Source organism: Oncorhynchus masou, chromosome 29, assembly GCF_036934945.1.
Source record: "Oncorhynchus masou masou isolate Uvic2021 chromosome 29, UVic_Omas_1.1, whole genome shotgun sequence".
Classification (NCBI taxonomy): domain Eukaryota; kingdom Metazoa; phylum Chordata; class Actinopteri; order Salmoniformes; family Salmonidae; genus Oncorhynchus; species Oncorhynchus masou.
This window is the reverse complement of record NC_088240.1, coordinates 74,646,057-74,658,905: the sequence shown is the minus strand read 5'-3', so window position 1 is coordinate 74,658,905 and position 12,849 is coordinate 74,646,057. Positions and strand designations below refer to the sequence as shown.

The 12,849-nt window shown below is 44.5% G+C and overlaps 2 protein-coding genes across 2 annotated transcripts; one reads left to right on the top strand and one right to left on the bottom strand.

Annotated features, from left to right (window-relative positions):
- The first annotated feature begins 2,799 nt into the window (after positions 1 to 2,799).
- Positions 2,800 to 12,849, top strand: LOC135519748 (transmembrane protease serine 9-like). The gene is made up of 14 exons (XM_064944975.1): positions 2,800 to 2,851; positions 3,031 to 3,181; positions 3,346 to 3,596; positions 3,807 to 3,943; positions 4,134 to 4,235; positions 4,421 to 4,465; positions 7,550 to 7,654; positions 7,801 to 7,811; positions 10,336 to 10,415; positions 10,669 to 10,825; positions 11,201 to 11,299; positions 11,432 to 11,595; positions 11,820 to 11,956; positions 12,263 to 12,849. Exons 1-14 carry the CDS (start codon positions 2,812 to 2,814, stop codon positions 12,413 to 12,415), a joined length of 1,632 nt encoding a protein of 543 aa, XP_064801047.1. The 5' UTR covers positions 2,800 to 2,811; the 3' UTR covers positions 12,416 to 12,849.
- On the bottom strand, positions 6,066 to 8,087 carry LOC135520525 (trypsin-2-like). The gene is made up of 5 exons (XM_064946134.1): positions 7,795 to 8,087; positions 7,405 to 7,558; positions 6,888 to 7,147; positions 6,505 to 6,641; positions 6,066 to 6,398 (listed from the first exon to the last, which is right to left on the bottom strand). The coding sequence occupies exons 1-5, from the start codon at positions 7,856 to 7,858 to the stop codon at positions 6,249 to 6,251; spliced, it is 765 nt and encodes a 254-aa protein (XP_064802206.1). The 5' UTR covers positions 7,859 to 8,087; the 3' UTR covers positions 6,066 to 6,248.

Below are 12,849 nucleotides of genomic sequence, written 5' to 3'. Positions count from 1 at the left end.
GTTTTGCACATCGAGAGACTGAATTTTTTTCACATTTCTCCTTGCAAAACAGCTCGAGCTCAGTGAGGTTGGATGGAGAGCATTTGTGAACAGCAGTTTTCAGTTCTTTCCACAGATTCTCGATTGGATTCAGGTCTGGACTTTGACTTGGCCATTCTAACACCTGGATATGTTTATTTTTGAACCATTCCATTGTAGATTTTGCTTTATGTTTTGGATCATTGTCTTGTTGGAAGACAAATCTCTGTCCCAGTCTCAGGTCTTTTGCAGACTCCATCAGGTTTTCTTCCAGAATGGTCCTGTATTTGGCTCCATCCATCTTCCCATCAATTTTAACCATCTTCCCTGTCCCTGCTGAAGAAAAGCAGGCCCAAACCATGATGCTGCCACCACCATGTTTGACAGTGGGTATGGTGTGTTCAGGGTGATGAGCTGTGTTGCTTTTACGCCAAACATAACGTTTTGCATTGTTGCCAAAAGTTCAATTTTGGTTTCATCTGACCAGAGCACCTTCTTCCACATGTTTGGTGTGTCTCCCAGGTGGCTTGTGGCAAACTTTAAACAACACTTTTTATGGATATCTTTAAGAAATGGCTTTCTTCTTGCCACTCTTCCATAAAGGCCAGATTTGTGCAATATACGACTGATTGTTGTCCTATGGACAGAGTCTCCCACCTCAGCTTTAGATATCTGCAGTTCATCCAGAGTGATCATGGGCCTCTTGGCTGCATCTCTGATCAGTCTTCTCCTTGTATGAGCTGAAAGTTTAGAGGGACGGCCAGGTCTTGGTAGATTTGCAGTGGTCTGATACTCCTTCCATTTCAATATTATCACTTGCACAGTGCTCCTTGGGATGTTTAAAGCTTGGGAAATCTTCTTGTATCCAAATCCGGCTTTTTTTCTTCACAACAGTATCTCGGACCTGCCTGGTGTGTTCCTTGTTCTTCATGATGTTCTCTGCGCTTTTAACGGACCTCTGAGACTATCACAGTGCAGGTGCATTTATACAGAGACTTGATTACACACAGGTGGATTGTATTTATCATCATTAGTCATTTAGGTCAACATTGGATCATTCAGAGATCCTCACTGAACTTCTAGAGAGAGTTTGCTGCACTTAAAGTAAAGGGGCTGAATAATTTTGCACGCCCAATTTTTCAGTTTTTGATTTGTTAAAAAAGTTTGAAATATCCAATAAATGTCGTTCCACTTCATGATTGTGTCCCACTTGTTGTTGATTCTTCACAAAAAATATAGTTTTATATCTTTATGTTTGAAGCCTGAAATGTGGCAAAAGGTCGCAAAGTTCAAGGGGGCCGAAAACTTTCGCAAGGCACTGTATCTGGATTCCGTGCAGTTTCTTCGTCGGGACCGCAGGAGGTTGTCCAACCGGATCGTCATGCTGATGAACTGGTCGAGTGACAGGTTGTCATCACGGCAGGCTAACCTGTACCTCCTCTCGCAGTCCGCTGTGGAAAATGTTGACCAGAGCCGACTCATTCTATCTGGTGGAGACTGCGACGGTCTGGAACTCCATACCAAACTCTGAGGCGGTCCTAGATCCCTGGCGTAGTTGGAGTAGGCATTCACCCCCTCTCAAACACAGAGTGGAAGAGGAGGATGAAGAGCTCGTAGGACTCGACCTCGGGTCCACCTATTTCCCAGACAGCGGCACCCCAGTCCAGGCCCCGTCATGACAGTGCCGAGATGGCGGTGGCAACCCTGTCTCTCCCGGAGACAGCCTCGGTATAGCAAGCGAGGTACAGGTGGCATTGTAGAATGAACCCCTTGCATCTCGCTGGGGCGCCGTCAAAGCGCTCCGGAGGGACAGGGGTATTCCAAGGACCGACTCAGATGGGATGGAGACAGGTAGTGGTGGTGTGGGGGCTGATGCCGGAACCGGTGCTAGGGACTGGAGGGACTGCACATTCCCCTCCAAATGCAGGATGGTTGCCACTACGCTGGCCATGGCGTTGCCGAGTCTGGAGAGACAGTTTTCGTGATGCTTGTCTGTCCCCACGATGGTAGCCAGCTCGGCCTTTCCTGCTGTCTCCATTAGATGGGTTGATTATTCTGTCACGTTGTATAATGATGGTGACGTAGACCTCCAGAGCTGGTGAATGGAATGATTAGCAATACTGAGGGGATCCATGACAATACCTAACATAATAAATTGCACTACCCAAGTGTGTGCTTACTTTGAGTGTTTTACTGTATATTAACTGCATACAGTATTACTTATGTAATGAACTCATGACCCTAAGGTATACAGAGTCTATTTTTAAGACAGCCTTGTATGACTTTTCACCAAAACCCCTTAAACACAGTTTACTTTTTGACAAAGCTAAAATTGGCCTTGTGAGCAGCAAACCTGTGTTTGTCAACTTCTCCAAGAGAACACCAACGTGTGAACTACACAGCTGCATTGCAGTCATGTTGAGGTCAACATACAGTCTGAACTACATAGAATACTGTTCATCTCAAACTGGTAGTTGTGGTGTACTGTACATGTATCACTGTCTTCTTTAAGAAATTAAATCAAATCCAGACGTCAAGAACCTGCACTTTAAAAGTACTCGGACTAATGACAACATATATTTAGCTTTTTGCTGCTTTTACGGTCAACTTCATACCAATCCTTGACGGAAACTGCTGTGTCATAATGCTGACCTTGGCAGGGCACATTTTGCCACTGATTGGCTTTCTCTTGACCAATCAAACAGTTCCATTAAACGGGGCGGCACACCCAATTCTGCATATAAACCAGGGGTGCAGATGAACCCCTTTCATCATCAGGATCATACAGCAACCATGATTTCTCTGGTCTTTGTTCTGCTCATTGGAGCCGCTTGTGAGTATAGTAATGATCATAGAAAAAAGAACAGGACACTGTAATGACACTAACATCACACATTTGTTTCTTTGACGTTATTAAGAAATATGTTCTTATTGTTTTATCACAGTTCTTTGCTTTTCCATCTCAAAAGCTGAGGTAATATAGCTAGGAATGTGCCTGCTCTCTGTTTACAGTTGCCACGGAGGACGACAAGATCGTCGGAGGGTATGAGTGCAAGGCCTACTCCCAGCCCCACCAGGTGTCTCTGAACTCTGGGTACCACTTCTGTGGTGGCTCCTTGGTCAATGAGAACTGGGTTGTGTCTGCAGCTCACTGCTACAAGTCGTAAGTAGCATTCCATGTGAACTACTAGCAACATGTTGAGTCAATAACACCTTGCAAGAATTTGTTAAGAATAACCTTTCAAAAACTAAAGGACACAGGTGAACTCCACATTCACATCAACTGTGAAAGTAAAAAACGTAAAAATGGACTTCTCTCTCTTTCAGCCGTGTGGAGGTGCGTCTGGGCGAGCATAACATCAAGGTGACTGAGGGTAGCGAGCAGTTCATCTCTTCTTCCCGTGTGATCCGTCATCCCAACTACAGCGCCTACGACCTCGACAATGACATCATGCTGATCAAGCTGAGCAAACCCGCTACCCTCAACACCTACGTGCAGCCTGTTGCTCTGCCCAGCAGCTGTGCCCCCGCTGGCACCATGTGTACCGTCTCTGGATGGGGAAACACCATGAGCTCCAGTGAGTACAGCACCTGGGTCAAAGGTTACATGTACCAGTTGATCATCTTCATGGTGACTGAGTGTGTTTACAGGCATAGAAAATGTAGACCTACTATTAAAAACACTACGTCATTATATCTAACAATAACTCTCCACCTTCTTCTACATTCCTCTTTCCTCTCTCCATTCCTCCCTCCACCTCTCTCTCTCTCTCTCCCCCTCCTTACAGCTGCTGACAGCAACAAGCTGCAGTGCCTGAACATCCCGATCCTGTCCTACAGCGACTGTAACAACTCCTACCCTGGCATGATCACCAACGCCATGTTCTGTGCTGGATACCTGGAGGGAGGCAAGGACTCTTGCCAGGTACTTACCACTCTGACCTCAGTTCAGTGGTACCAATGATGACTTTATATGAACTTTTTCAATTGATTAGAAATTGATAATGAAATAACCATTTCATATCACTTGTCTCCCTTCTTTCTCTCTGTCTTTCCCTTCTTCTCTCTCTTGATCTCTCAAACTTTCTCTCTCGCTCTCGCTCTCTCTCTCTCAGGGTGACTCCGGTGGCCCAGTGGTGTGCAACGGTGAGCTGCAGGGTGTTGTGTCCTGGGGTTATGGCTGTGCCGAGCCCGGTAACCCCGGTGTCTACGCCAAGGTACGACAGAAAAACTGTTTTCCTGTTGTGTTTGAGGAAAACATCAACATTCATACATCACTGTGACATCCCTTGTTTTCCTGAAAAAAAAGACATTGAGTCTATAAAACATAGATTGATGGTTCTCATGTTGCCTCCCATTGAGTGTGTCCACTAATGTCTCCCTTCTCCTTCTGTTCCTCCAGGTGTGCATCTTCAACGACTGGCTGACCAGCACCATGGCCACCTACTAAGTTTGATCCTGGCTTCGGTCCTCCAGCACGGTCCTACAACTCTACAGCATCGCTTGCAGTTCAACATCCACCTTATGTGCTGGAGATGAAATACTAATGACAAATAAATCATTTGAAATCATTTGAGTTACTGAGTCTATTTCCCAAGGTTAACTATATAAATTAATATACCATAGAAGGTACTTCTTACATGCATTTAGCATAGAGCACATTTTCATGAATGTAGTAGTGCAATATTTTGTTCTGTATGTCATCAAAGGAGTGTTGTTTGCAAGTGGAATGTCTAAATTTGTATGTTTATAAATCTGTAATTCTAACGGGGGGGGGGTCTACCAGTCCCATTTATGTTTGGCTATCAAATATGTGGGAACATATCAAACAAAACTTGGGTTGCTGATTCTCTGGCTCCACAGAATACAGATTCTCTGGCTGCACAGACTACTCTCTCTACAAATCATTAGGATTATGTTCATTCTTAATTTCGGTGAACTATCCCTTTAACCTTGTAAACCGTTAAGAGGAATTATTTCTCACTACAAATATCTTTCTATTGGAAACGTCATAGACATGTTCATATTTTTCATAAATCCACAAGCGACAACATTAGTTTTATGGGTCTATGCTTGGGTAAATGTCAGAGAGAAGTGATCACTTGATGCATAAAAAGTGATACGACTATGTATTTTCCCCAATGCTCCGATAAATCAAAATGAACTATATTCAGTGAATACACATTTATATTTCTCCTACAGTGTGCTATTGAACACATACAGTTGTGTATGTGTTCAATAGTGTAAGGCTCTTTTCAGGGGGTTCGAAGGCTGGAACGTCAACTATAATGAAAGTTAAGACCAGACAGAGGCGGCATTCTATACATTGGGAGAATCTCAATTGAGATTCTGGTGTACATTGTGACATCACGGTTTCCCATGGTTACAAACATTCCAAAAACACAATACCTAACATAATAAATTGCACTACCCAAGTGTGTGCTTACTTTGAGTGTTTTACTGTATATTAACTGCATACAGTATTACTTATGTAATGAACTCATGACCCTAAGGTATACAGAGTCTATTTTTAAGACAGCCTTGTATGACTTTTCAACAAAACCCCTTAAACACAGTTTACTTTTTGACAAAGCTAAAATTGGCCTTGTGAGCAGCAAACCTGTGTTTGCCAACTTCTCCAAGAGAACATCAACGTGTGAACCACACAGCTGCGTTGCAGTCATGTTGAGGTCAACATACAGTCTGAACTACATAGAATACTGTTCATCTCAAACTGGTAGTTGTGGTGTACTGTACATGTACCACTGTCTTCTTTAAGAAATTAAATCAAATCCAGACGTCAAGAACCTGCACTTTAAAAGTACTGGGACTAATGACAACATATATTTATATGCTTATTTTTAAACATTTTATTAGTCTTTGTGTCATCTAATTTTCAATTATTGAAGTGTTTAATGTGACTTTAAATATTGTAGTAATCTACCCTGTTATCTAAATTATTGATTGTTTGTGTATTTTTTTACACTTTTAAAGATTTTTTTTTAATTTTTAAAGAATTGTAATAAAAAAAGACAAACATACAGTAGTGAAGTCAAAGATGCCATTTTATTGATTAGATGTTTCTTTGTATTCCAGCATGTAACATAATCAGCCTTCTCTCTCTCTTTCTCTCTCTCTTGCTCTCTATCCCTCTCCTTCCCCCTCTCCCTCTCTCTCTCTCTCTTTCTCTCTCTCTCTCTCTCTCTTTACTCTGGTGTGGAGGGTACAGGCTAGTAGTTGGTGATGATCTCGTGGATCCAGGGCAGCAGGGCACAGACCTTGGTGTAGACACCAGGATAGTTGGGCTGGGCACAGCCAACACCCCAGGACACGATGCCATGCAGCTCTCCGTTACATACCAGGGGACCGCCGGAGTCACCCTGAGAGAGAAACAGAGGGGCGAGAGAGATAATGAATTAATATATAAATGAATAAACAAACAAATGAAATGTTCTGTTTGTGAGGTTGCAGGGGTATTCTCCGTACCTGACAGGCGTCCTTGCCTCCCTCCAGGTATCCGGCACACACCATGGTATCAGTAATCTGGCCAGGGTAGGACTCGTCACAGGCCTTCTTAGACAGAATGGGGATGTCCACACACTGCAGGTTAAATGGGTTGAACACTGACAGAGGGAGAGACAGAGAGACAGACGAGAGACAGAGAAAGAGAGAGACAGAGTTGGAGAGAGAGCGAGAGAGAAGTAGGAGCTTCACTCTCAAGTAAATTGACTTGCTGATTTCACATCAACATGTAGACCTACACATTGAGCTACAGTTGAAAGAAAATGTGTTTTAGTTGATTACATTCAGCATCCCAATCTCATCCTCATTCCACCCCATCCCATACTACACCACATCTACATAAATACCAGAGTCAGTGTAGATGTTTCCCCATCCAGACACCACACACATGTCCCCGGCCTTGGGGCAGGCTGTTGGCAGGGCGATGGGCTTAACAAACTTGTTGAGAGTGACAGGATGGGCCAGCTTCAACAGCATAATGTCGTGGTCCAGGGTCTGGTAGTCATAGCTCTGGTGCCAGTAGATGGCGTCCACAGACATGTACTGCTCCGTTCCCTCGTGCTCCCAGATGTGGTGGTCACCCAGGATGGCAAGCTGACTCCAAGGACTAGAGAGAGAGGGGGGGGGGGGTAGTGAGAGAGAGGGAAGGACAGAGAGGACATGATTTATGAGAGGAAGGAGAGCAGAAAGAGATTAAGGTAAAGAAGTGGAGAGAGGAAGGCAGAGAAGATAAGAAGGAGAGAGGGGTTGACAGAATGTGAAGACAGATGGAAAATTGGAGAAGGGAGAGGAGAAATAAATAGAAACCTTTAGGGAGGCACAGTAAAGGGAAAAGATGGTTGACAATGACCGTGCAGTACTCACTTCATCCAGCAGTGGGCGGCAGAAATGATCCACTGATCATTAATGAGGGAGCCACCACAGAAGTGGTAGCCGATGTTAAGAGAGGCTTGCCAGGGCTGGGAGTGAGCCTCACACTCATAACCCCCCACGATCCTGTCATCCATAGGAGCTGCCGCTGAGGGAGGGAAGGAGTGGAAGGGAGACGGAGGGTCAGAAGAGAAAGAGGAGGATGGAGAAGGGAGTCGTGTTCGGAAAGCATGACAGGAGGAAGGTGACAGAAGACAGAGAGATGCAGAGGTTAGAGATAATGTTATATTATACAAGATGGGCAAAAGGAGAGCATTAAGCTGATGTCCACATTGTCTGTAAAAGATGTGTGTCTCTATCCGTGCCTCTATGTGTGTTTGTTACCTGCAGCCCCCAGGAGTGTGAGTACAATCAGGCCAATCATCGTGCTGCTGAGACAAGTCTTCATTCACCAGACTGGACATGTGCCCTCTGCGATTCTCTACATTTATACCTTCATCTCAACTGATATCCCTCCACCCTGCCCTGCCCCCTTTCCAAGTCTCTCGTGTCTGATGCCCCACCTCACCTCAAACTCTCCTGCCCCATCATCTTATCACAAACTCCCCTTCCATTGTACCAGGTACTCAGGGCATTTATGTTGAAACAGTGTTGAACAGCTGTTGGCCAGATTGTCAGAGTGGTAGGACCATTGAGAACTCTTGCAACACCTCAAAGAAGCGGGGGGGGGGGGGGTTGTTGTACTTTTCAGGCACTAGTTCTAACATCACAGGTGGCTATTTCTCTCACAGCTCCTGGCCTATATTCAAGGGCATACTAATAAGTGTACTAAAGAATAGTTGCAGAGATAAGGAAGGCTCTATGAGTAAAATTTGAATAGAACCAGACAGAATGATGATTTGCACATTTAAAATATTATGCAATCAGTACATTCAACAGAATAATTGGTTGTTCTGTAAGATGCAACATTGGAAAGTGAATAGACATTATGGGATGAGCACGGGTTGTTAAGTAGCCTGGGTCCTTTTGATACTGGGTATGGCCAGCCATGGGTACATGTCCTTGTGTGCCACATGCCACTTCAAAAGGCTAAATGTCTGTCATATTCAGTTTGCCAGCTACTGGTTTATCATCAGCTAGGTGTACACTCCCCTACATATTTATTTGAGCAGTGAAGATAAAACCTTTAATTTGGCTCTAGACTCGAACATTTTGGATTTGAGAACAAATGTTTTATACACTACAAAAGTATGTGGACACCCCTTCAAATGAGTGGATTTGGCCATTTCAGCCACACCCGTTGCTGGCAGGTGTATAAAATCTAGCACACCGCCATGCAATCTCCATAGACAAACAGTAACAGTAGAATGGCCTTACTGAAGAACTCAGTGACTTTTAACGTGGCACCGTCACAGGATGCCACCTTTCCAACAAGTCAGTTCATTACATTTCTGCCCTGTTAGAGCTGTAGGTGCTGTTATTGTGAAGTGGAAACGTCTTTGAGCAAAAATGGCTCAGCTGCAAAATGGCAGGACACAAAAGCCGGTGTCCACATACTTTTGGTCATGTAGTGTATGAGGCAACAGTACAGACTTTCACCTTTTATTTTAGCGTGCTTTCATATATCTCTGTTTTACCGTTTAGAAAGGAATGCACTTTTTGTAACTAGTCCCATCACTTATAGTGTATTTAATTTAGTCAAAAGTTTCGTATTTGGTCCCATATTCCGAGCACACAATGACTACATCAAGCTTGTGACTCCACAAACATGTTGGATGCATTTCCAGTTTGTTTTGGTTGTGTTTCGGACGATGATGTGCAAATGGTAAATATTGTATTGGGTCATTTTGGAGTCACTTCTATTGTAAGTAAGAATATAAGATGTTCCCGAAACACTTCTACATTAACGTGGATGCTACCTTGACTACGGATAATCATGAATAATGATGAGTGGGAAAGTTACAGATGGACAAAGGTCTTGCCCCCAAAACATGCTAACCTCTCACCATTAAAAATAACAGGGGAGGTTAGGATTTAGGTATGATATTCATGCATCTGTAACTTTATCACTCATCATTATTCAAGATTCATTCATGATTATCATGGTAACATCCACATGAATGTAAAAGTGTTCAGAAACATATTCTATTCTTATTAACAATAAAAGTGACTCCAAAATGACAATACATTATTTACCATTAATTTCTATTGGGCACATCATAATCCGAAACACAACCGAAACAAACTGCAAATGCATCCAACAAGTTTGTAGAGTCACAAGCTTGATTTAGCAGTGGTGTAAAAAGTATAAATTGTCATTCTTGAGTAAAAGTACAAAGTAAAAGTAAACGCTATACATTAAATTCCTTATATTAAGCAAATCAGATGGCACACTACAACACTCTCAATGCTTATGGCACTTTCAAATGGGAGGACTAGATACATAAAAAGTACTTTCATATCTAAATGATACATATGTATGTATGAAAGCACATTCAAATGTATAAGATGACATTCTGTACTGTCGGCTTATATAAAATATTTGATCTCAAATCCAAAATGCTGAAGTATAGAGCCAAATGAATAGTTTTAGCTTCACTATCGAAATAAATACGTAGTGTATGTTGAGAAGTGTATGCAGGTGCGTTAAATAAAATATTGTGGCCTTTGTATGCTTGTATGTTTAGGGAAAGGGCAGAGTAAGGGGAGGGGGAGGTGATTGGGGTGGTCAGCAGGGTAGAGTGAACGTTGTGAGCATATGGGAGGGCAGTGCAGGTAGGGTTTGAGGGGTGGGGAAGGGCAGATAGGGCATGCTTGGTAGGGGAGGTAAGGTAGGGTGTGAGGGGTAGGGGAGGGCAGATAGAGTGTGAGGAGTAGGGGAGGGCAGATAGGGTGTGTATAAATAAGGTCCATGTGTGTGTCCAGGTGTCTTGATCAGCCAGTGTTCACCGGACAGACAGACACCATGAGACTGCTCGCTCTGATACTGCTGGTTGGAGCTGCTGGTAATTAAACACTCACACACAAACAGTACTTTAATATACTCTACCAATTATATATCAAAAACTATTCGTAGGGAATATTCATCTAACATCTAACAACGTCACTTATAACAGCGTTCAACCTTTTTACCCAACAGGCTGTTTCTATGTGAGGTAGAACAATTCTGATGAATACTATTCAGAGTGCAACAATGTCCTCATCTCTCCCCTCTTGTGACCACTCTCTCTGTATGGTGTCTCTCTCTGTGTGTTTCAGCGGCAGTGCCCCGTGAGAATGGTAAGATCATCGGTGGCCAGGAGTGTGAACCTCACTCCCGACCCTGGATGGCCTCCCTCAACTACGGGTACCACTTCTGCGGAGCCGTGCTCATCAACGAGCAGTGGGTGCTCTCTGTCGCTCACTGCTGGTACAAGTGAGTAAGGGTGGAGGGCAGGGGAGGGAAAGGGGGATACCTAGTCATTTGTACAATTGAATGCATTCAACTGAAATGTATCTTCCACATTTAACCCAACACCTCTGAATCAGAGAGTTGCGGGGGGCTGCCTTAATTAATCGACATCCACGTCTTCGGCATCCCTGGGGAACAGTGGGTTAACTGCCTTACTCAGGGGCAGAACGACAGATTTTGGGCCAAAATGGACCAAAAGGAGGGCTGTTCTTTGTCTTCTGCGGTGTGACACTTTGAATCTTATCAAACTGACATGAGGTTCTCTGTAATCACCCTGTCTTTTGTCCTCTCCATCCTCTCCTTCCTCTGCCTTTCCTCTCCTTCGTCCTCCTCTCTCAGCCCCTACGCAATGCAGATCATGCTTGGAGAGCACAACCTGCGTGTGTTTGAGGGAACTGAACAGCTCATGAAGACTCAAAACATCATCTGGCATCCCAGGCAAGCTACCACCTACACTTACCCTTTACATATCCCTTTAGGAACGTCATTTTATAACAACTGAACCCAGGGTGAATGGGGTTTTATCACATGCAATACAAATCCCTTGGCCTCTCTCTCTTCTCTCTGTAGCTATGACTACCAGACGCTGGACTATGACATGATGCTGATCAAGCTGTTCCACCCTGTGGAGATCACTGATTATGTGAAGCCCATCCCATTGCCCACAGGCTGCCCATACGCAGGCCTCCCCTGCTCTGTCTCTGGCTGGGGCAACATCGCCACTGGAGAGGAGGGTGAGACGGACCAAATATCCCTGCATTTTACCTTTACAAAACTGTAACCACAGAAATTACAACCAAACACACTATACGAAACCAACTTTACCAACATTAATTATACCCTCAGAGCCTTTATCCACACACACTCTAACAACACACACTTCACCCGGAGAAGAGGTATGACTATGGAAAAATGATATTAAATGACTAAATCTCCCTGCCTTTTACTTCCTTCTCAGTAAACATGCCTGCCCGTCTGCAGTGTCTGGATGTGCCCATACTGGAGGATGAGAAGTGTGAGATGGCCTACCCTGGCATGCTCACCCGCAGGATGGTGTGTGCCGGATACATGGACGGAGGCAGAGATGTATGCAACGTACGTACAGTATATGACACATTTTTGATGAGCCCTTTTGCTATCTTTGTTGTGCAGTCATTTAGGAAACACAGTGGTACATATTAGGATCAACCTGAGTTGATTTCTTACCCCTCTCTCTCTCTCTCTCTCTCTCTCTCTCTCTCTCTCTCTCTCTCTCTCTCTCTCTCTCTCTCTCTCTCTCTCTCTCTCTCTCTCTCTCTCTCTCTCTCTCTCTCTCTCTCTCTCTCTCTCTCTCTCTCTCTCTCTCTCTCTCTCTCTCTCTCTCTCTCTCTCTCTCTCTCTCTCTCTCTCTCTCTCTCTCAGGGGGACTCTGGCAGTGGTCTAGTGTGTTTGGGTGAGGTTCATGGCCTGGTGTCCTGGGGTCAGGGCTGTGCCGTGCCCGGCCACCCCGGAGTCTATGTCAAAGTGTGTGAGTTCCTCCCCTGGATCGATGAGACCATGAAGGCCAACATGTAACACCACTAGCTGCTTTCCTCCCAGTCTCTCAGACCTCCACTCCTCCAAACTCTTCCTCCCTGTCTCTCAGACCTCCACTCCTCCAAACTCTTCCTCTCTCTCTCAGACCTCCACTCCTCCAAACTCTTCCTCCCTGTCTCTCAGACCTCCACTCCTCCAAACTCTTCCTCCCTGTCTCTCAGACCTCCACTCCTCCAAACTCTTCCTCTCTCTCTCAGACCTCCACTCCTCCAAACTCTTCCTCCCTGTCTCTCAGACCTCCACTCCTCCAAACCCTTCCTCTCTTTCTCTCAGACCTCCACTCCTCCAAACTCTTCCTCACTCTCTCTCTCTCTCTCTCTCACTCTCTTTCTCTCTCTCTCCTCCTAGTTCAATACTAAAGTAGACTCAGCACAAAGTGTAAGCATGTCAAACACAATAAAGCCTGAAGTTAC

What these genes read in the sequence shown, in the direction of transcription:
- LOC135520525 (XM_064946134.1), bottom strand. Translation starts at nt 7,858, where the DNA reads ATGAAGACTTGTCTCAGCAGCACGATGATTGGCCTGATTGTACTCACA. An exon ending in GCCGCCCACTGCTGGATGAA is followed by an intron (nt 7,148 to 7,404) that starts GTGAGTACTGCA and finishes CTCTCTCTCTAG; the next exon opens with TCCTTGGAGTCAGCTTGCCA. An exon ending in GAGGCAAGGACGCCTGTCAG is followed by an intron (nt 6,399 to 6,504) that starts GTACGGAGAATA and finishes TTTCTCTCTCAG; the next exon opens with GGTGACTCCGGCGGTCCCCT.
- LOC135519748 (XM_064944975.1), top strand. Translation starts at nt 2,812, where the DNA reads ATGATTTCTCTGGTCTTTGTTCTGCTCATTGGAGCCGCTT. An exon ending in CCAGCACCATGGCCACCTAC is followed by an intron (nt 4,466 to 7,549) that starts TAAGTTTGATCC and finishes TGTCATCCATAG; the next exon opens with GAGCTGCCGCTGAGGGAGGG. An exon ending in CATCGCCACTGGAGAGGAGG is followed by an intron (nt 11,596 to 11,819) that starts GTGAGACGGACC and finishes CTTCCTTCTCAG; the next exon opens with TAAACATGCCTGCCCGTCTG.